The 21172-nt window shown below is 46.1% G+C and overlaps 1 protein-coding gene across 1 annotated transcript in view; it reads right to left on the bottom strand.

Annotated features, from left to right (window-relative positions):
* The window catches only part of hsf2bp (heat shock transcription factor 2 binding protein), a 160267-nt gene that overhangs the window by 11534 nt on the left and 127561 nt on the right, over nucleotides 1-21172 (bottom strand). The window contains exon 7 of the mRNA XM_078231921.1: nucleotides 5061-5164. Coding sequence (XP_078088047.1) covers nucleotides 5061-5164 — 104 coding nt within the window. The remainder of the gene's footprint in view (nucleotides 1-5060; nucleotides 5165-21172) is intronic.

Here is a 21172-nt window from a genome sequence, read left to right on the forward strand (position 1 = left end):
TCTGATCCTCTCCACTGCTAAGAGTCTTACCCTTGATATTATACTCCTTCATCCCATTTGACCTGTCAAAATGGACCACGACACATTTATCCGGGTTGAAGTCCATCTGCCACTTCTCCGCCCAGTCTTGCATCCTATCTATGTCACGCTGTCGCTTCTGACATTCCTCCAACCTATCCACAACACCACCAACCTTCGTGTCGTCACCAAACTTACCAACCCATCCCTCCACTTCCTCATCCAGGTCATTTATGAAAATGACAAACAGCAAGGGTCCCAGAACAGATCCCTGGGGCACTCCACTGGTGACCGACCTCCATTCAGAAAAAGACCCATCTACAAACACTCTCTGCCTTCTGCAGGCAAGCCAGTTCTGGATCCACGAGGCAACAGCCCCTTGGATCCCATGCCCTCTCACTTTCTCGAGATGTCTTGCATGGGAGACCCTATCGAACGCCTTGTTGAAGTCCATGTAAACCGCATCTACCGCTTTTCTTTTGTCAATGTGTTTAGTCACATTTTCAAAGAACTCCACCAGGCTCGTAAGGCACGATTTGCCTTTGACAAAGCCGTGCTGACTACTTTTGAGCATACTAGACTTCTCTAAATGTTCATAAATCCTGTCCCTCAGGATCTTCTCCATCAACTTACCAACCACTGAGGTTAGACTCAGTGTTTGGTAATTTCCTGGGCTATCCCTATTCCCTTTCTTGAATATAGGAACCACATCCGCAATCCTCCAATCCTCCGGAACCTCTCCCGTCTCCATCAACGACGCAAAGAACATCGCCAGAGGCTCTACAATCTCTTCCCTCGCCTCCCACAGAAACCTGGGGTACATTTCATCCGGTCCCGGCGACTTATCTATCTTGATGCTATTCAAAATTTCCAACACATCCTCTTTCCTAATGTCCACATACTCAATCTTTTCAGTCCGCCTCAATCCCGTAGTACAACCACCCAGGTCTTTTTCCACCGTGAATACCGAGGTAAAATATTCATTAAGCACCTCTGCTATTTCTTCCGGTTCTGTACAGACTTTCTCACCTTCACATTTTATAGGTCCTATTCCTTCACATCTCATCCTTTATCTCTTCACATATTTATAGAACGCCTTAGGGTTCTCCTTAATCTTACCTGCCAAGGCCTTCTCGTGACCCCTTCTGGCTCTCCTAATTTCTTTCTTAAGTCCCTTCCTACAAGCCGTATACTCATCTAGATCCCTATCATCGTCTAGCTCTCTGAACCTTTTGTACGCTTTCCTTTTCTTTTTGACTAGGTTCAGCGCAGCTTTCGTGCACCACGGTTCCCGTAACCTACCAAAACCTCCCTGTCTCATTGGAACGTTGTCATGCAGAACTCCAGACAAACATTCCTTGAAAATCTGCCACCTTACTTCGGTACTTTTCCTCGAGAATACCTCCTTCCAATTTACCCCTCTAATCTCCTGCCTGATGGCTTCATATTTCCCCTTACTCCAGATAAACACTTTCCTAGCTTGCCTGATCCTATCTCTTTCCAATGCTAGCGTAAAGGAGATTGAGTTATGATCACTATCCCCAAGATGCTCCCCCACTGAGAGATCCGACACCTGTCCAGGCTCGTTAGCCAGTAACAGATCGAGTACAGCCTCTCCTCTTGTAGGCTTATCCACATGCTGTGTCAGGAAATCCTCCTGAACACACCTAACAAACTCCTCCCCATCCAAACCCCTTACCCTAGGGATATTCAAATCGATGTTTGGGAAATTAAAGTCTCCCATCACGACAACTCTGTTATTCCTACATCTCTCCAGGATCTGTTTCCCTATCTGCTCCTCAACATCCCTGTTACTATTGGGCGGCCTGTAGAAAACACCCAGCAAAGTTATCGATCCCTTCCCGCTCCGAACTTCCACCCACAGAGACTCTGTAGACAATCCCTCCATGGCTTCTACCCTCTCTGCAGCTGTGACACTATCCCTGATCAGCAGTGCCACTCCCTCCCCCTCTTTTGCCTCCCTCTCTGCCCTTTGTGAAACATCTGAAACCCGGCACCTGAAGAATCCAGTCCTGTCCCTGTCCCCAAGTCTCCGTAATGGCCACCACATCACACTTCCAAGCATCGATCCACACTCTAATCTCATCCACTTTATTCACTACACTCCTGGCGTTAAAATAGACACATCTCAAACCTTTGGTCTGAGCTCTCCCCTTCTCCATCACCTGTCCATTCTCCCTCTTACACTGTCTACAATCCTTCTCTATTTGCAGGCTAACCTCCTCGCTTTCAGTCACCTCATCACGATTCCCTCCCCCCAACGTTTCTAGCTTAAAGTCTCCCCAGTCGCCTTAGCCAACCTTCCTGCCAGGATATTGGTCCCCCTGGGATTCAAGTGCCACCCATCTTTTTTGTACAGGTCACATCTGCCCCTAAAGAAGTCCCAATGATCCAGGAACCTGAATCCCTGCCCCCCGCTCCAGTCCCTCAGCCACGCATTCATCCTCCACCTCACTCCATTCCTGCTCTCACTTTCCCGTGGCACAGGCAGCAATCCTGAGATTACTACCTTTGCGTTCTTCCTTCCCAACTGTCTACCTAACTCCCTATATTCTCTTTTCATGACCCCTTCCCTCTTCCTACGTATGTCAGCGGTACCAATATGTACCACGACCTCTGGCTCCTCTCCCTCCCACCTCAGGATATCTGGGATGCGATCAGAGACATCCCGGATCCCGGCACCAGGGATACTTATCTTTATCAATCGAGGCGTAGATTACAAAAGCAGAGAAATCATGTTGGAGTTGTATAAAAATTTGGTGAGGCCACAGCTAGAGCACTGTGTGCAGAGTAACTCACCTCCTGACTCCCCAAAAGTACAAGAATGAGATAGAGAACCTGGTGAACTGATGTGATGACAATAATCTCTCCCTCAATGTCAACAAAACGAAGGAAATTGTCATCGACTTCAGGAAGCATAAAGGAGAACATGCCCCTGTCTACATCAACAGGGACGAAGTAGAAAGGGTTGAGGGCTTCAGGTTTCTAGGTGTCCAGATCACCAACAACCTGTCTTGGTTCCCCCATGCCGACACTATAGTTAACAAAACCCACCAATGCCTCTACTTTCTCAGAAGATTAAAGAAATTTGGAATGTCAGTTACGACTCTCATCAACTTTGACAGATGCACCATAGAAAGAATTCTTTCTGGTTGTATCACAGCTTGGTATGGCTCCTGCTCTGCCCAAGACCGCAAGGAACTACTAAAGGTCGTGAATGTAGTCCAATCCATCACGCAAACCAGCCTCCCATCCATTGACTCTGTCTACACTTCCTCCTGCCTCAGCAAAGCAGCCAGCATAATTAAGGATACCATGCACCCCGGACATTCTCTCTTCCACCTTCCATCGGGAAAAAGATACAAAAATCTGAAGTCATGTACCAACTGACTCAAGAACAGCTTCTTCCCTGCTGCTATCAGACTTTTGAATGGACTTACCATGCATTAAGTTGATCTTTCTCTACACCCTAGCTATGACTGTAACACTACATTCTGCACTCTCTTGTTTCCTTCTCTATGAACGGTATGTTTTGTCTGCAGAGCGCGCAAGAAACAATACTTTTCACTGTATGTTAATACATGTGACAATAATAAATCAAATCAAATCAAATCAAATCTATGCCCCTCATAATTTTACAAACTTCTGTCAGGTCGCCCCTCAGCCACTGTCTTTCCAGGGAGAACAATCCCAGTTTATTCAATCTCTCCTCATAGCTAATACCCTCCATACCAGGCAACATCCTGGTAAACCTTTTCTGCACTCTCTCCAAAGCCACCATGTCCTTCTGGCAGTGTGGTGACCAGAATTGAACACAGTATTCCAAATGTGGCCTAACCAACATTTTATATAACTGTAACATAATTTGCCAACTTTTATACTCGATGCCCCATCCGATGAAGGCAAGCGTGCCGTATGCTTTCTTCACCACCTTTTCCACCTGTGCTGCCACTTTTAAGCATCTGTGGACCTGCACTCCCAGATCTCTCTGTGTGTCTGTGCTCCTGATGGATCTGCCATTTATTTTATAGCTCTGACCTGAATTGGATTTACCAAAATGCATCACCTCGCATTAGTCCAGATTAAATTCCATCTGCCATTTCTCCGCTCAATTTTCCAGCCTATCTATATCCTGCTGTATTCTCTGACAATCTTCATCACTATCCGCAACTCCACCAATCTTAGTATCATCCACAAACTTGCTAATCAGACCAGCTACGTTTTCTTCCAAGTAATCTATATATACTACAAACAACAGAAGTCCCAGCACTGATCCCCGTGGAATGCCATTAGTTACAGACCTCCATTCAGAAAAACACCCTTCCACTGCTACCCTCTGTCTTCTATGGCCAAGCCAGTTCTGAATCCATCTAGCTCATTCACTTTTGAGGGATCTTGTCAAATGCTTTACTAAAGTCCATGTAGACAACATACACGGCCCTTCTCTCACTTTTGTCACTTCCTCAAAAAAGTCAATCAAATTAGTGAGACATGATCCCCCTCGTACAAAGCCATGCTGTCTGTCGCTAATAAGACCATTTAGTTCCAAATGTGTATAGATCCTATCCCTAAGAATCTTCTCCAACAATTTCACTATCACTGACATCAAGTTCACTGGCCTATAATTACCCTGGTTATCCTTGCTACCCTTTTTAAATAACGGGATAATATTGGCTATCCTCCAATTTTCTGGGACCTCACCTGTGGCCACCAAGGAAATAAAGATTTCTGTCAGAGGCCCAGCAATTTCATCTCTTGTCTCCCTCAGTAGTCTGGGATAGATGCCATCTGACCCTGGGGATTTCTCTACTTTAATGCTTTTTAATTCACCTAACACTTCCTCCCTCGTAATGATGTCTTCTAAAGGGTTTACACACCCCTCCGGGACACCATCAATCGACGACCCTTCGAGAGAAGTAATTTAAGAGAAGTAATTCAGGATAAGATTACAGTAATTGAAATCAAGCTCAAGCTATGAAAGGTGACAAATGACACTTGCTGCCAACACATTAAAAGCTTACCTTCCAGAAGCCAGGATAATAAAGGGATGAAACCTGGGCTCTCACTGATATACTGCAGGCCTTTCAGGTTAATGCTTACATTGTACAAACACATTAACATTAGTCTGCAAAAAGAAGAAATTTTGTCCAACATTATACCTTTGTCTGCAAAATCAATCAACGTAATTTTTTGTAAGCATATAGTTTTAGAAATTATAGCTGAAAAGGAGACCATTCATTTACTGAGCCTATGCAAAGGGCCGGGTGAGTAGCATGGTTTTCGTTTCAGGGGAGTGGGCAACACGCTCCCACCTGAAGTAGGATGACATTGGCTGTGATTTTAGACAGTGAGAAGGGATATGCCATGTTTTGAGTGGAGGTAGAGAAGGTGGCCACCCATAGTTTTAATCTTATGGATTCCCAAAGTTGTATACATGTGCCTTAAAAGAAGAATATTCGAGAAACAATATGGGTGTGATCTTATGGCTCGCCAATGGGGTGGGGCGTGAGGGGATGGAATCTGACAGGGAGGAGCTCCATAGGAGGTTAGGAAAAGGGGATAAATGTGGATAAATGTGAGGTTATCCACTTCAGTAGCAATAATAGAAAGACAGATTATTATTTGAATGGGTGCAAATTGAGAGAGGTGGATACTCAGCAAGACCTTGGTGTCCTCGTGCATCAGTTGCTGAAAGTAAACGCACAGATACAGCTCAGAATAAAGAAGGCAAATTGCATGATCCCTGATAAACACAGTCTCCAGGCCTTAAATCTAAATGTCCGTTCAAATTTGAGGGATGCCGCTTCATTCGCACATTTGAATAGTTGACCCATCTCGCACGAGGGTAGTACTAATATAGAGGGGGGGGGGTTGATCGGTGAGGGCAATGATGGGCGGTGATCAGGGGCTGGGGCTGTACAAAGTGGGCTGGGAGAGGGGTGATGTCCGTGGGGTGTTGGGGTGGTGTGACAGATCTCCCAGTACACTGTGTGCACATACAATGTGCTGGGAGATCGGGACACCTGTGCAAAGGCGCCCGTGGAGCTCAGCAGCCGGCTTCTCAGCAGGGCTGAGGCTCCACACACCCCCTACTAGAAAACCTACTGTTTTCTTGCCCGTTCGAAGCTTCAAATTTTTTTGAGAAAATTCCGCCCCATATGTGTATTGCCTCCCACATACAGCCTAAGAACAGTGGAGTCTCTGGAAACAGCTTGGCAGCAGTGATCTATGAAGTACAGACTACAGCTCTAGTGCAGGTCAGGGACTGCTAACCCAGTATTGGACACATGGGTGGCAATTTTAAATCTACATGATGGGTAGGAGAGGTGTGGGGTGGGAGGATGGTTAAAGTATCAAAAGTCTGAAAGCCAACATGTTTTAACCATGCCAGATTTGGTAGTAATGCAACTAACCTGCTCGTACGAGATGGGTCAATTATTCAAACTGCGAATGAAGTGGCATCCCTCAAATTTGAACTGACATTTAGATTTAAGACCTGGAGGCTGGATTTATCAGGGATCATGCAATTTGCCTTCTTCACTCTGAGCTGTACCTGTGCATTTACTTTCAGCAACTAATGCACAAGGATACCAAGGTCTCTCTGAGTATCTACCTCTCTCAATTTACACCCATTCAAATAATAATCTGTCTTCCTATTATTGCTACCAAAGTGGAAACATCACATTTATCCACATTATATTGCATTTGCCATGCATATGCCTACACACTCAGCCTGTCCAAATCACGCTGAAGCATCTCTGCATCCTCCTCATAGCTCACCCTCCCACTCAACTTTATATCATCTGCAAATTTGGAGATCATACATTTAGTTCCCTCTTCCAAATTATTAATATATAATGTGAACAGTTGGGGTCCCAGCACAAATCCCTGTAGTACCCACTAGTCATTGCCTCCAATTGCCAAGATTCCAAGATTCTATAGACTCTGGAATGGTTCCTACAGTTTGGAGGGTAGCTAATGTAACCCCACTATTTAAAAGAGGAGGTAGAAAGAAAATAGGCTATTGTTGGCAGTAATCCTGACGTCAGTAGTGGGGAAAATTCTCGAGTCCATTATCAATGATTTTATAGCAGAGCACTTGGTAGAATTGGAAAGATTCAGCATGGATTTATGCAAGGGGAATCATGCTTGACAAATCTATTGGAATTCTTTGAGGATGTAACTAGTAATTTGATGAGGGGGAGTCAGTGGATGTGGTTTCAGAAGGCTTTCAACAAAGTCCCATTTAAGAGATTAGTGTGTAAAATTAAAGTGCATTGGATTAGGAGTAGTTTACTGAGATGGACAGAAAATTGGTTAGCAGATAGGAAACAAAGAGTAGGAATAAACAGGTCTTTTTCTGAATGGCATGCAGTGACTAGTGGGGTACCACAGGGATCGCTGCTAGGACCCCCAGGTATTCCAGCCCTCTAAACAAATCAGCATCTCCCTGTGATCTGTCATTTTGCTCCCCATCTCCTTCCGTGCGCTGATTCACAACTTCTCTCTCTCGCTGCCCCCCTTTCCAATTATCCACTTTCCCTTTCCTTCGCTTTCTTTCACACTGCTTCCCTCCTCCCCATGATCCACATCCCACTTGCTCCCAACAATCTAATTCCTTTCAAGAATGATCCATCACCTTCCTATCCTCCTCCCCATGATGTATACCTTCCCTCACTCGTGCACCTGAGGATGTCTCCATGTTGAGGCATGCTTGTGATCCCCAAATTTCCTCAGCAGTGCTTAGCTCTTCTAGTGGGGATGCAAGGTGGACCTCTGATGGGCTGGCAGTGCCACAAGGATGGCAATAGGATGGCAAGCACAGAGGCACCCAATTAGGAGTTGACCTCAGTTATGTATGTTGGGGCGTAACCCCTTTAAGGCTTCGGGTCTAGTTCAGGGGCAGGGAAAGCACTGCCTCCGGCAGACATATGAAGAGAAAGTTTGGTACGATCGGGGCATTCAATGAGGCTACATTGAATGGTTCAGTATTTTTGTCACTGTGACCAGGGTGGCGGGTGACTTATTGTGCCAGTAAAACATTTGGCATCCTGAGGAGTCTACTGTAGCCGGAGAAACCGGCTGAGAAGCTGGTTCAGGAGCTGTGTATGGCATTGAAGGGGCACTTCATGCTAAAAGTGCAGCTGATTGCAGAGCATTTCCAGTTTTAAAAGCGGACCAGATGAAGGTTGATAACAAAGAACAAAGAAAAGTGCAGCACAAGAACAGGCCCTTCGGCCCTCCAAACCCATGCCGATCATGATGCCCTAACTAAACTAAAAAAAACCCTACTGCCCTTAGTCCGTATCCCTCTATTCCCTCCCTATTCATGGACCCATCCAGATGCCTCTTAAATGTTGCTACTGTGCCTGCTTCCACCACCTCCTCTGGCAGCGTGTTCCAGGCACCCACCACTCTCTGCATAAAAAACATCCCCTGCACATCTCCCTTAAACTTTCACCCTTTCACCTTGAACCTGTGACCCCCTTGTAATTGACACTTCTATCCTGGGGAAAAAGCCTCTCACTCTCCACCCTGTCTATGTCTCTCATAATTAAAAACAATCCTAGTTTATTCAACCTCTCCTCATAGCCAACACACTCGAGACCAGGCAACCTCCTGGTGAACCTTCTTTGCACTCTCTCCAAAGTTTCTACGTCCTTCTGATAGTGTGGTGACCAGAACGGCACACAATACTCTAAATGTTGCCTAACCAAGGTTTTATATAGCTGCATTTCCTGCGCTTGTACTCAATGCCCTGGCCAATGAAGGCAAGCATGCCACATGCTTTCTTAATCACCTTGGCTACCTGTGTTGCCACTTTTAAGGAATTGTGGACCTGCACACTCAGATCCCTCTGTATGTTAATGTTCCTAAGGGTTCTGCCATTTACAGTATAATTCACACCTAAATTTGATCCTCCAAAATGCATCACCTCGCATTTGTCCTGATTAAAATCCATCTGCCATTTCTGTGCCCAAGTCCACAATCTATCTATATCCTGTTGTATCCTCTGACAATCCCCGGCACTATGAGCAACTCGGACAATCTTCGTGTAATCCGCAAATCTACTAATCAGATCACCCACATTTTCCTCCAGATCATTTATATATGCAACAAACAACAGAGGTCCCAGTACTGATCCCTGCGGAACACGACAGATCTCCATTTTGAAGAACACCCTTCCGCCACTACTCCCTGTCTTCTATAAGAATAAAGAATAGAACAGCACAAGATCAGGCCCTTCGGCCCACCAAGTCTGTGCCGACACAGATGCCTCTCTAAGCTAATATTTTTTTGCCTCTATGTGGTCCATAGCCCTCTATTTCCTGACTATTCATATATCTATCCAGATGCCTCTTGAACGTTGTTATACAATCTGCTTTCACCACCTCCTCGGGCAGCGCGTTCCAGGCATTCATCACTGTCTGTGTGAAAAACTTGCTCCTTACATTTCTTTTAAACTTTCACCCTCTCACTCTCAACCTACGTTCCCAAGTAATTGACCCTTCGACCCTGGGAAAAACACTCTTGACTATCCACTCTCTCAAAGCCTGTCAAAATCTTGAAAACATCCCCTCTCATCCTCCAACGCTCCAATGAAAACAACTGAAGTTTGTTCAACCTTTCTCCATAGTCCATATCCTCCAAACCAGGCAACATCCTGGTAAACCAAAAGAGAAAATGCTGGGAAATCTCAGCAAGTCTGGCAGCATCTGTAAGGAGAGAAAAGAGCTGATGTTTCGAGTCCAGATGACCCTTTGACAAAGCCAGCTTTGACACCACTCTTTGGGCGAAGAAATGTCTCCTCACCTCCATCCTAAATGGTCTACCCTGAATCCTCAGACTGTGTCCTCTGGTTCTGGACTTCCCCACCATCGGGAACATCCTCCCTGCATCTATCCTGTCTAGACCTGTTAGAATTTTATAAGTCTCAATGAGACCTCCCCTCATTCGGCTGAGCTCCAGCGAAAACAATCCTAACCTAGTCAATCTCTCCTCATACATCAGTCCCGCCATCCCTGGAATCAGCCTGGTAAACCTTCGCTGCACTCCCTCGAAAGCAAAAATATTCTTCCTCAGAAAAGGAGACCAAAACTACGCACAATACTCTAAGTGTGGCCTCACCACGGCCCTGTATAATTGCAATAACACATTCCTGCTCATGCACTTGAAACCTCTCGCAATGAAGGCCAACATGGCATTTGCCTTCTTTACCGCCTGCTGCACCTGCATGCTTACCTTCAGTGACTGGTGCACAAGGACACCCAGGTCCCGCTGCACACTCCCCTCTCCCAATTTACAGCCGTTCAGGTAGTAATCTGCCTTCTTGTTTCTGCTTCCAAAGTGAATATCCAAATTATACTGCATCTGCCATTGATTTGCCCACTCACCCAGCCTGTCCAGATCATTCTGAAGGATCTCTGCATCCTCGTCACAGTTCACCCTCCCACCCAACTTGGTATCATCTGCAAACTTTGAGATGTTACATTTTGTTCCCTCATCCAAATCATATATTTTGTGAATAGCTGGGGTCCCAGCACCGATCCCTGTGGCACCCCACTAGTTACTGCCTGTCAATTTGAAAAGCACCCATTAATTCCTACTCTTTGTTTCCTTTCTGACAACCAGTTTTCTATCCATCTCAATATACTTCGCCCAATCCCATGTGCTTTAATCTTGCACGATAATCTCTTGTGCTGGACTTTGTCAAATGCGTTCTGAAAGTCCAAATGTACCACATCTACTGGTTCCCCCTTGTCAACTCTACAAGTTACATCTTCAAAGAATTCCAACAGATTTGTCAAGCATGATTTCCCCTTCATAAATCCAGGCTTCTATTCTCTTCCAGATGTGAGTACATCCTGTCCCTAAGAATCTCCTCCAATAATTTCCCCAAATGATGTAAAGCTCACAGGCCTGCCCTTCTTAAAAAGAGGAACAATACTAGCTACTCTCCAATCCTCTGGTACCTCACCCGTAACTAAAGAGGATACAAAGGTTTTGGCCAAGGCCTCAGCAATTTCTTCCCCACTTCTCTCAGTATTCTGGGATAAACCCTAACTGGCCCTGGGGATTTTTCCACCTTAATGTTTTTCAAAACCTCTAATACCTCCTCCCCTTTTATCTCAACATGTCTGAGAATGTCAACATCCTCCTTTCTACACTCACCATCCATCACCTCCTTCTCCTTTGTGAATACTGATGCAAATTACTCGTTAAAGACCTCACCCACTTCATCTAGCTCCACATGTAGATTTCCTCCACTGTCCTTGAGTGGACCTACCCTTTCCTTAGCTACCCTCTTCCTCCTTATATACACATAAAAAGCCTTGGGATTCTCCTTAATCCTGCCTCCCAAGGACATTTCATGGCCCCTTTTTGCCCTCCTAAGTCCCTATTTAAGCTCTTTCCTGCTATCTTTGTATTCCTCAACACCCTTATCAGTTTTCAATTTCTGAAAATTTACTTCTTTTTCACTAAGCTCACAATCTCTCTTGTCATCCAGGATTCCCAAATCTTGCCATCTTTATCCTTCATTTTTACAGGCACATACTTGTCCTGAATTGTTGACAACTGACTTTTAAAATACTCCCAAATATGGGATGTGGATTTACCCTCAAACAGCCACCCCCAGTCTACATTCCCTAACTCCTGCCTAATATTGTCGTAGTTAGCCTTCCCCAGTTTAGTACTTTCACTCTGGGACTACTTCTATCCTTTTCTACAAGTATCTTGAAACTTAAAGAATTGTGATCACTGCAATTTAGCATAGCCAATCAACCTAACCCGCACACCTTTGGACTGTGGGAGGAAACTGGAGCATCCGGAGGAAACCTACGCAGACATGGGGAGAACGTGCAAACTCCACAGATAGTGACCCGTGGCCGGAATTGAACCTGGGTCCCTGGCTCTGTAAGGCAGCAGTGCTAACCACTGTGCCACCATGCCACCCACTAGCACAACACTCCCCCTAGGACATTGGTTCAAGTCCTGCCCAGATGCAGACCGTCCCACCTCCCCCAGAACCGGTTCCAATGTCCCAGGAATTTGAATCCCTTTCTCTCGCACCATTCCTCAAGCCATAGATTCATCTTAGCTATCCTGACATTCCTACTCTGACTAGCATGTGGCACTGATAGCAATTCTGAGATTACTACCTTTGAGGTCCTACTTTTTAGTTTAACTCGTAACACTTTAAATTCAGCTTGTAGGATTTCATCTCATTCTTTACATATATGCACCACGCCGCCTGGCTGTTCACCTTCCCCCTCCAAAGTGCCCTACAGCTGCTCCAAGACATCCTTGACCCTTGCACGAGGGAGGCAATTCCCTATCTCCCTCAGTAATTTTTATCTGCGGTGTGACCAACTCACTGAACGTGCTATCCACGACTTCCTCAGCTTCATGGATGCTCCAAAGTGAATCCATCCACAGCTCCAGAGCCGTCAAGCAGTCTAACAGGAGCTGCAGTTGGACAAACTTCTTGCAACTAAATAGTTGGGGTGGGGGGGAGCGGGGTTCAGTTGTGTGGAGAATTAGAAAACCAAAGTTAAAGGAGAGGGTAGAAGTGCAGGTTAATGATGAGGACTTTCAACTAGTTAAAGGAGCAGAGGGCTCAGGAGAGCTTAGTAATGTTTCCAGACCATGTAATAGAGCAGAGAGTATAAAAGTATAAAAGGCGGCAGGAATCTATCCTCAGGCAGAGCAAAAAAGGTGACAAGTATGAGAAGGGAGGTGGTCAATGCAGGACTGAGGGTGTTGTACCTAAATGCGCGCAGTATACGGAACAAGGTAAATGAGCTTGTTGCCCACATTGAAATTGGCTGGTACGATGTTGTGGGCATCACAGAGATGTGGCTGCAAGGGGATCAGGGCTGGTCACCTCATTACAGGAAAGATGTTGAAGCCATTGAAAGGGTGCAGAGGAGATTTACAAGGATGTTGCCTGGATTGGGGGGCATGCCTTATGAGGATAGGTTGAGGGAGCTTGGTCTCTTCTCCCTGGAGAGACGAAGGATGAGAGGTGACCTGATAGAGGTTTACAAGATGTTGAGAGGACTGGATAGGGTAGACTCTCAGAGGCTATTTCCAAGGGCTGAAATGGTTGCTACGAGAGGACACAGGTTTAAGGTGCTGGGGGGTAGGTACAGAGGAGATGTCAGGGGTAAGTTTTTCACTCAGAGGGTGGTGGGTGAGTGGAATCGGCTGACGTCGGTGGTGGTGGAGGCAAACTCGTTGGGGTCTTTTAAGAGACTTCTGGATGAGTACATGGGATTTAATGGGATTGAGGGCTATAGATAGGCCTAGAGGTAGGGATATGATCAGCGCAACTTGTGGGCCGAAGGGCCTGTTTGTGCTGTGGCTTTCTATGTTCTATGGGATGTAGGAAGGAGCTTAAAGATCCAAGGATATGTGTCCTTTTGGAAGGACAGGCAGATGGGCAAAGGAGGCCCATTTAAGTAAGGAATTAAGTCAAACTGATAGCAAGAAGTGACATAGGGTCGGAAGACAGAGAATCTCTGTGGGTAGAGTCGTGGAATCGCAAAGGTAAAAAGACCCTGATGGGAGTTATGTACAGGCCCCCTAGCAGTCGTCAGGATGTGGGGCAGAAAATAAATCAGGAGATAGAAAAGGCATATAAAAAAGCAATATTACAATAATCATGGGGGCTTCAATAAGCAGGTGGATCCCAAGAAAAGAAATTTGTGGAATGTCTAAGAGATAGTTTTTTTGGAGCAGCTTGTGACAGAGCCTACGAGGGAACAGGTAATTTGGATTTGGTGATGTGCAACGAGGCAGACTTGATTAGGGAACTTAAGGTGAAGGAACCCTTAGAACATAGAACATTACAGCGCAGTACAGGCCCTTCGGCCCTCGATGTTGCGCCGACCAGTGGAACCAATCTAAAGCCCCTCTAATCTACACTATTCCAATATCATCCATATGTTTATCCAATAACCACTTGAACGCTCTCAACGTTGACGAGTCCACTACTGCTGCAGGCAGGGCATTCCACGCCCTTACTACTCTCTGAGTAAAGAACCTACCTCTAACATCTGTCCTATATCTCTCACCCCTCAATTTAAAGCTATGTCCCCTCGTGCTAGCCAACACCATCCGAGGAAAAAGGCTCTCACTATCCACCTTATCTAATCCTCTGATCATCTTGTATGCCTCTATTAAGTCACCTCTTAACCTTCTTCTCTCTAACGAAAACAACCTCAAGCCCCTCAGCCTTTCCTCATACGATTTTCCCACCATACCAGGCAACATTCTGGTAAATCTCCTCTGCACCCTTTCCAACACTTCCACATCTTTCCTATAATACGGTGACCAGAACTGTACGCAATACTCCAAATGCGGCTGCACCAGAGTTTTGTACAGTTGCAGCATGACCTCCTGGCTCCGAAACTCAATCCCTCTACCAATAAAAGCTAACACACCGTACGCCTTCTTAACAACCCTATCAACCTGGGTGCCAACTTTCAGGGATCTATGCACATGGACACCCAGATCCCTCTGTTCATCCACACTACCAAGTATCTTACCATTAGCCCAGTACTCTGTATTCCTGTTACTCCTTCCAAAGTGAATCACCTCACACTTTTCTGCATTAAACTCCATTTGCCACCTCTCAGCCCAGCTCTGCAGCTTATCTATGTCCCTCTGTAACCTGCCACTTCCCTCCGCACTGTCTACAACTCCACCGACTTTAGTGTCATCCGCAAATTTACTAATCCATCCTTCCACGCCCTCATCCAAGTCATTAATAAAAATGACAAACAGCAATCTTAGGAAGCAGTGATCAAAATATGATAGAATTTACCCTGCAGTTTGAGAGAGAGAAGCTGGAATCAGATGTAACGGTATTGCAATTAAATAAAGGTAACTACAAAGACATGAGGGAGGAGCTGGCCAGAGTTGATTGGAAAGGGAGCCGAGCAGGGAAGACAGTGGAACAGCAATGACAGGAGTTTTGGGAGGTTATTCGGGAAGCACAACAGAAATTCATCCCAAGGAGGAGGAAACATGCTAAGGAGAGGACGAGGCATCCATGGCTGACAAGGGTAGTCAAGGACAGCATAAAGACAAAAGAAAAAGCAGACAAAGTGGCGAGGATTAGTGGGAAGCGAGAGGATTGGGAAGCCTTTAAAAGCGAGCAGAGGACAACTAAAAAAGCAATAAGGGGGGAGAAGATGAAATATGAGTGTAAGCTAGTTAGTAATATAAAAGAAGATGGGAAGAGTTTTGTTCAATATGTAAGAGGTAAGAGAGAGGTAAAAATAGACATTGGATCGCTGGAAAATGAGGCTGGAGAAGTAATAATAGGAAACAAAGCAATGACAGTGAAACTGAAGAGCTACTTTTCATCAGTCTTCATGATGGAAGACACCAGTGGGATGCCAGAGCTCCAGGAGAATCCAGGGGCACAGGTGAGTGAAGTGGCCATCACTAGGGAGAAGGTTCTGGGGAAACTGAAAGGTCCGAAAGTGGATAAATCACTTGGACCGGATGGACTACACCGCAGGGTTCTAAAAGAGATAGCTGAGGAAATTGTGGAGGCGTTGGTGGTGATCTTTCAGGAATCACTGGAGGCAGTGAGGATCCCTGAGGACTGGAAAGTAGCTAATGTAACACCACTGTTTAAGAAGGGAGAGAGATAGCAGACGGGAAATTATAGCCGGTTAGCCTGACTTCGGTCATTGGCAAGATTTTAGAGTCCATTATTAAAGATGCGATTGCGGAGTACTTGGAAGTGCATGATAAAATAGGACTGAGTCAGCACGACTTTGTCAAGGAGAGGTCATGTCTAACAAATCTGTTAGAGTTCTTTGAGGAGGTAACACGGAAATTAGATAAAGGAGGACCAGTGGACGTGATTTATTTAGATTTCCAGGCCTTTGACAAGGTGCTGCATAGAAGACTTAAAATAAGTTAAGAGCCCATGGTGTTAAGGGTATGATACTGGCATGGATAGAGGATTGGCTGACTGGCAGAAGACAGAGAGTGGGGATAAAGGGCTCTTTTTCAGGATGGCAGCCGGTGACTACTGGTGTGCCTCAGGGGTTGGTGCTGGGACCACAACTTTTCACAATATACATTAACGATTTGGAAGAAGGAACTGAAGGCACTGTTGCTACGTTTGCAGATGATACAAAGATATGTAGAAGGACGGGTAGTATTGAGGAAGAAGGGGGGCTGCAGGACTTGGACAGGTTAGGAGAGTGGGCAAAGAAGTGGCAGATGGAATACAATGTAGAAAAGTGTGAGGTTATGCAATTTGGAAGGAGGAATGAGGCATAGACTATTTTCAAATGGGAAAATGCAAAGGAAATCAGAAGCACAAAGGGACTTGAGATTCTCTTAAGGTTAACGTAGAAACATAGAAAAACTACAGCACAAAACAGGCCCTTCGGCCCCACAAGTTGTGCCGAACATATCCCTACCTTTTAGGCCTACCTATAACCCTCCATCCTATTAAGTCCCATGAACTCATCCAGGAGTCTCTTAAAAGACCCTATTGAATTTGTCTCCACCACCACTGACGGCAGCCGATTCCACTCGCCCACCACCCTCTGTGTGAAAAACTTCCCCCTAACATTTCCCCTGTATCTACCCCCCAGCACCTTAAACCTGTGTCCTCTCGTGGCAGCCATTTCCACCCTGGCAAAAAGCCTCTGAGAGTCCACCCGATCTATGCCTCTCAACATCTTATATACCTCTATTAGGTCTCCTCTCATCCTACGTCTCTCCAAGGAGAAAAGACCAAGCTCCCTCAGCCTATCCTCATAAGGCATGCCACTCAATCCAAGCAACATCCTTGTAAATCTCCTCTGCACCCTTTCAATCTTTTCCACATCCTTCCTGTAATTAGGCGACCAGAACTGAGCACAGTACTCCAAGTGGGGTCTGACGAGGGTCTTATAAAGCTGCATCATTATCCCCGGACTCCTAAACTCAATCCCTCGATTGATAAAGGCCAGCACACCATACGCCTTCTTAACCACCTCCTCCACCTGCGGGGCCGATTTTACAGTCCTATGGATGTATGTGCATTTAGAACGGAACAATCTCATTAGTGACAGACAGCATGGTTTTGTAAGAAGGAGGTCGTGCCTTACAAATTTGGTGGAGTTTTTTGAGGAAGTGACAAAAACGGTTGATGAAGGAAGGGCCGTGGATGTCGTCTATATGGATTTCAGTAAGGCATTTGACAAAGTCCCACATGGCAGGTTGGTTAAGAAGGTTAAGGCTCATGGGATACAAGGAGAAGTGGCTAGATGGGTGGAGAACTGGCTTGGCCATAGGAGACAGAGGGTAGTGGTCGAAGGGTCCTTTTCCGGCTGGAGGTCTGTGACCAGTGGTGTTCCGCAGGGCTCTGTACTGGGACCTCTGCTACTTGTGATATATATAAATGATTTGGAAGAAGGTGTAACTGGTGTAATCAGCAAGTTTGCGGATGACACGAAGATGGCTGGAATTGCGGATAGCGAAGAGCATTGTCGGGCAATACAGCAGGATATAGATAGGCTGGAAAATTGGGCGGAGAGGTGGCAGATGGAGTTTAATCCGGATAAATGCGAAGTGATGCATTTTGGAAGAAATAATGTAGGGAGGAGTTATACAATAAATGGCAGAGTCATCAGGAGTATAGAAACACAGAGGGACCTAGGTGTGCAAGTCCACAAATCCTTGAAGGTGGCAACGCAGGTGGAGAAGGTGGTGAAGAAGGCATATGGTATGCTTGCCTTTATAGGACGGGGTATAGAGTATAAAAGCTGGAGTCTGATGATGCAGCTGTATAGAACGCTGGTTAGGCCACATTTGGAGTACTGCGTCCAGTTCTGGTCACCGCACTACCAGAAGGACGTGGAGGCATTGGAGAGAGTGCAGAGAAGGTTTACCAGGATGTTGCCTGGTATGGAGGGTCTTAGCTATGAGGAGAGATTGGGTAGACTGGGGTTGTTCTCCTTGGAAAGACGGAGAATGAGGGGAGATCTAATAGAGGTGTACAAGATTATGAAGGGTATAGATAGGGTGAACAGTGGGAAGCTTTTTCCCAGGTCGGAGGTGACGATCACGAGGGGTCACGGGCTCAAGGTGAGAGGGGCGAAGTATAACTCAGATATTAGAGGGATTTTTTTTACACAGAGGGTGGTGGGGGCCTGGAATGCGCTGCCAAGTAGGGTGGTGGAGGCAGGCACGCTGACATCGTTTAAGACTTACCTGGATAGTCACATGAGCAGCCTGGGAATGGAGGGAAACAAACGATTGGTCTAGTTGGACCAAGGAGCGGCACAGGCTTGGAGGGCCGAAGGGCCTGTTTCCTGTGCTGTACTGTTCTTTGTTCTTTGTTATGGACCCGGACCCCAAGGTCTTTCTGACCCTCTACCGTACAAAGAGACTTTCCCTTTATATTGTACTCCTTCATCCCATTTGACCTGCCAAAATGGACCACTACGCATTTATCTGGGTTGAAGTCCACCTGCCACTTCTCCGCCCAGTCTTGCATCCTATCTATGTCCCTCTGTAACTTCTGACATCCCTCCAGACTATCCACAACCCCACCAACGTTTGTGTCGTCGGCAAACTTACCAACCCATCCCTCCACTTCCTCATCCAGGTCATTTATGAAAATGACAAACAGCAAGGGTCCCAGAACAGATCCCTGGGGGACACCACTGGTGACCGACCTCCATTTAGAAAAAGACCCATCAATACCCACTCTCTGCCTCCTTTGGGCAAGACAGTTCTGGATCCACAGGGCAGCAGCCCCTTGGATCCCATGCCCTCTCACTTGTTCTAGAGGCCTCGCATGGGGGACCTTATCGAATGCCTTGCTAAAATCCATATAAACCACATCTACCGCTTTCCCTTCATCAATATGTTTCGTCACATTTTCGAAGAACTCCACCAGGCTCGTAAGGCACGATCTGCCTTTGACAAAGCCATGCTGAGTATTCTTGAGCATACTAAACCTCTCTAAATGCTCATAAATCTTGTCCCTCAGGATCTTCTCCATCAGCTTACCAACCACTGAGGTTAGACTCACCGGTCGGTAATTTCCTGGGCTCTCCCTATTCCCCTTCTTGAAAATAGGAACCACATCCGCAATCCTCCAATCCTCCGGCACCTCTCCCGTCTCCATCGATGTCGCAAAGATCATCGCCAGAGGCTCTGCAATCTCTTCCCTCGCCTCCCACAGTAACCTGGGGTACATCCTATCCGGATCCGGCAACTTATCTATCTTGATGCCATTCAAAGATTCCAGCACAACCTCTTTGTTGAAGTCCACATACTCAATCTTTTCAGTCCACCGCAAGCCCACAGTACATCCGCCCAGGTCCTTCTCCTCTGTGAAAACCAAGGCAAAATACTCATTAAGCACCTCTGCCATTTCTACTGGTTCCGTACAGATTTTCCCGCCTTCACCTTTTATAGGCCCTATTCCTTCACGTCTCATCCTTTTACTCTTCACATATTTATAGAACGCCTTAGGGTTTTCCTTAATCCTACCTGCCAAGGCCTTCTCGTGACCCCTTCTGGCTCTACTAATTTCCTTCTTTAGTCCCTTCCTACAAGCCCTATACTCTTCGAGATCCCTATCTTCGCCAAGCTCTCTGAACCTTTTGTACGCTTTCCTTTTCTTCTCGACTAGGTCCCGCACAACTTTCGTGCACCACGGTTCCTTTAACCTACCAACTCCTCCCTGTCTGCTCGGAACGTTGTCCTGTAGAACTCTAGACAGACATTCCTTGAAAAACTGCCACCTCTCTTCAGTACATTTCCCCGAGAATACCTCCTTACAATTTACTCCTCTAATTTGCTGCCTTTTGTCTTCATATTTCTCCTTACTCCATATAAACGCTTTCCTAGCTTGCCTGATCCTCTCTTTTTCCAATGCAAGCATAAAGGAGATAGAGTTATGATCGCTATCCCCAAGATGCTCTCCTGAGGTTCATTGGTCAATGTGCAGCTTCAGTTGGCAGTTAAGAAGGCAAATGCAATGTTAGCATTCATGTTGAGAGGCTAGAATACAAGAGCAGGGATGGACTTCTGAGGCTGTATACGGCTCTGGTCAGACCCCATTTGGAGTATTGTGAGCAGTTGTGGGCCCTGTACCTCAGGACGGATGTGCTGGCCTTGGAAAGGGTCCAGAGGAGGTTCACAAGAATGATCCCTGGAATAAAGAGCCTGTCGTAAGAGGAACGGTTGAGGACTCTGGGTCTGTATTCGTTGGAGTTTAGAAGGATGAGGGGGATCTTATTGAAACTTACAGGATACTACAAGGCCTGGATAGAGTGGACGTGGAGAGGATATTTCCACTAGTAGTAAAAACTAGAACCGGAGGGCACAACCTCAGACTAAAGGGACGATCCTTTAAAGCAGAGATGAGGAGGAATTTCTTCAGCCAGAGAGTGGTGAATCTGTGGAACTCTTTGCTGCAGAAGGCTGTGGAGGCCGGGTCATTGAGTGTCTTTAGACAGAGATAGAAAGGTTCTTGATTAATAAGGGGATCAGGGGTAATGGGGAAAAGACAGGAGAATGGGGATGATGAAAATATCAGCCGTGATTGAATGGCGGGGCAGACTCGATGGGTTGAGTGGCCTAATTCTGCTCCTATGTCTTAAGGTCTTATGGTCTGAGGAGCCAGGGAGACCGGAAGGGTCCCTAAATTCCCTTATCACACAAGATAAAACCAAACCAGTTCAGTATCCATCTAGCCAGTGCACCCGAATCCCATGTGATTTTAGTTTTTGTACCAGTCTACCATTTGGGCCTTGTAAAATGTTTTACTAAAGTCCATATAAACTACTTCCACAGCCCTTCCCTCATCAGTTCTCTCTGTCACCTCTTGATATACTCAATCAAGTTGGCGAGACATGACCTTCCCTGTACAAAACCATGTTGCCTCTGTTGAGAAAAGCATGGATGTTAGAAAACTTGGGGAAATAAGTAGTGATGTCTTGAGGAGTGTACATATAACAGAAGAGGAGGTGCTGGAAGTCTTAAAGCGCATCAAGAGAGAGAAATCCCCGGTACCTGATGCAGTGTATCCCAGGACATTGTGGGAGGTGAGGGAGGAAGTTGCTCCCCGAGCAGAAACCTTTGAATCATCGACAGCCAC

This window comes from Mustelus asterias, chromosome 17, assembly GCF_964213995.1.
Source record: "Mustelus asterias chromosome 17, sMusAst1.hap1.1, whole genome shotgun sequence".
Classification (NCBI taxonomy): Eukaryota; Metazoa; Chordata; class Chondrichthyes; order Carcharhiniformes; family Triakidae; genus Mustelus; species Mustelus asterias.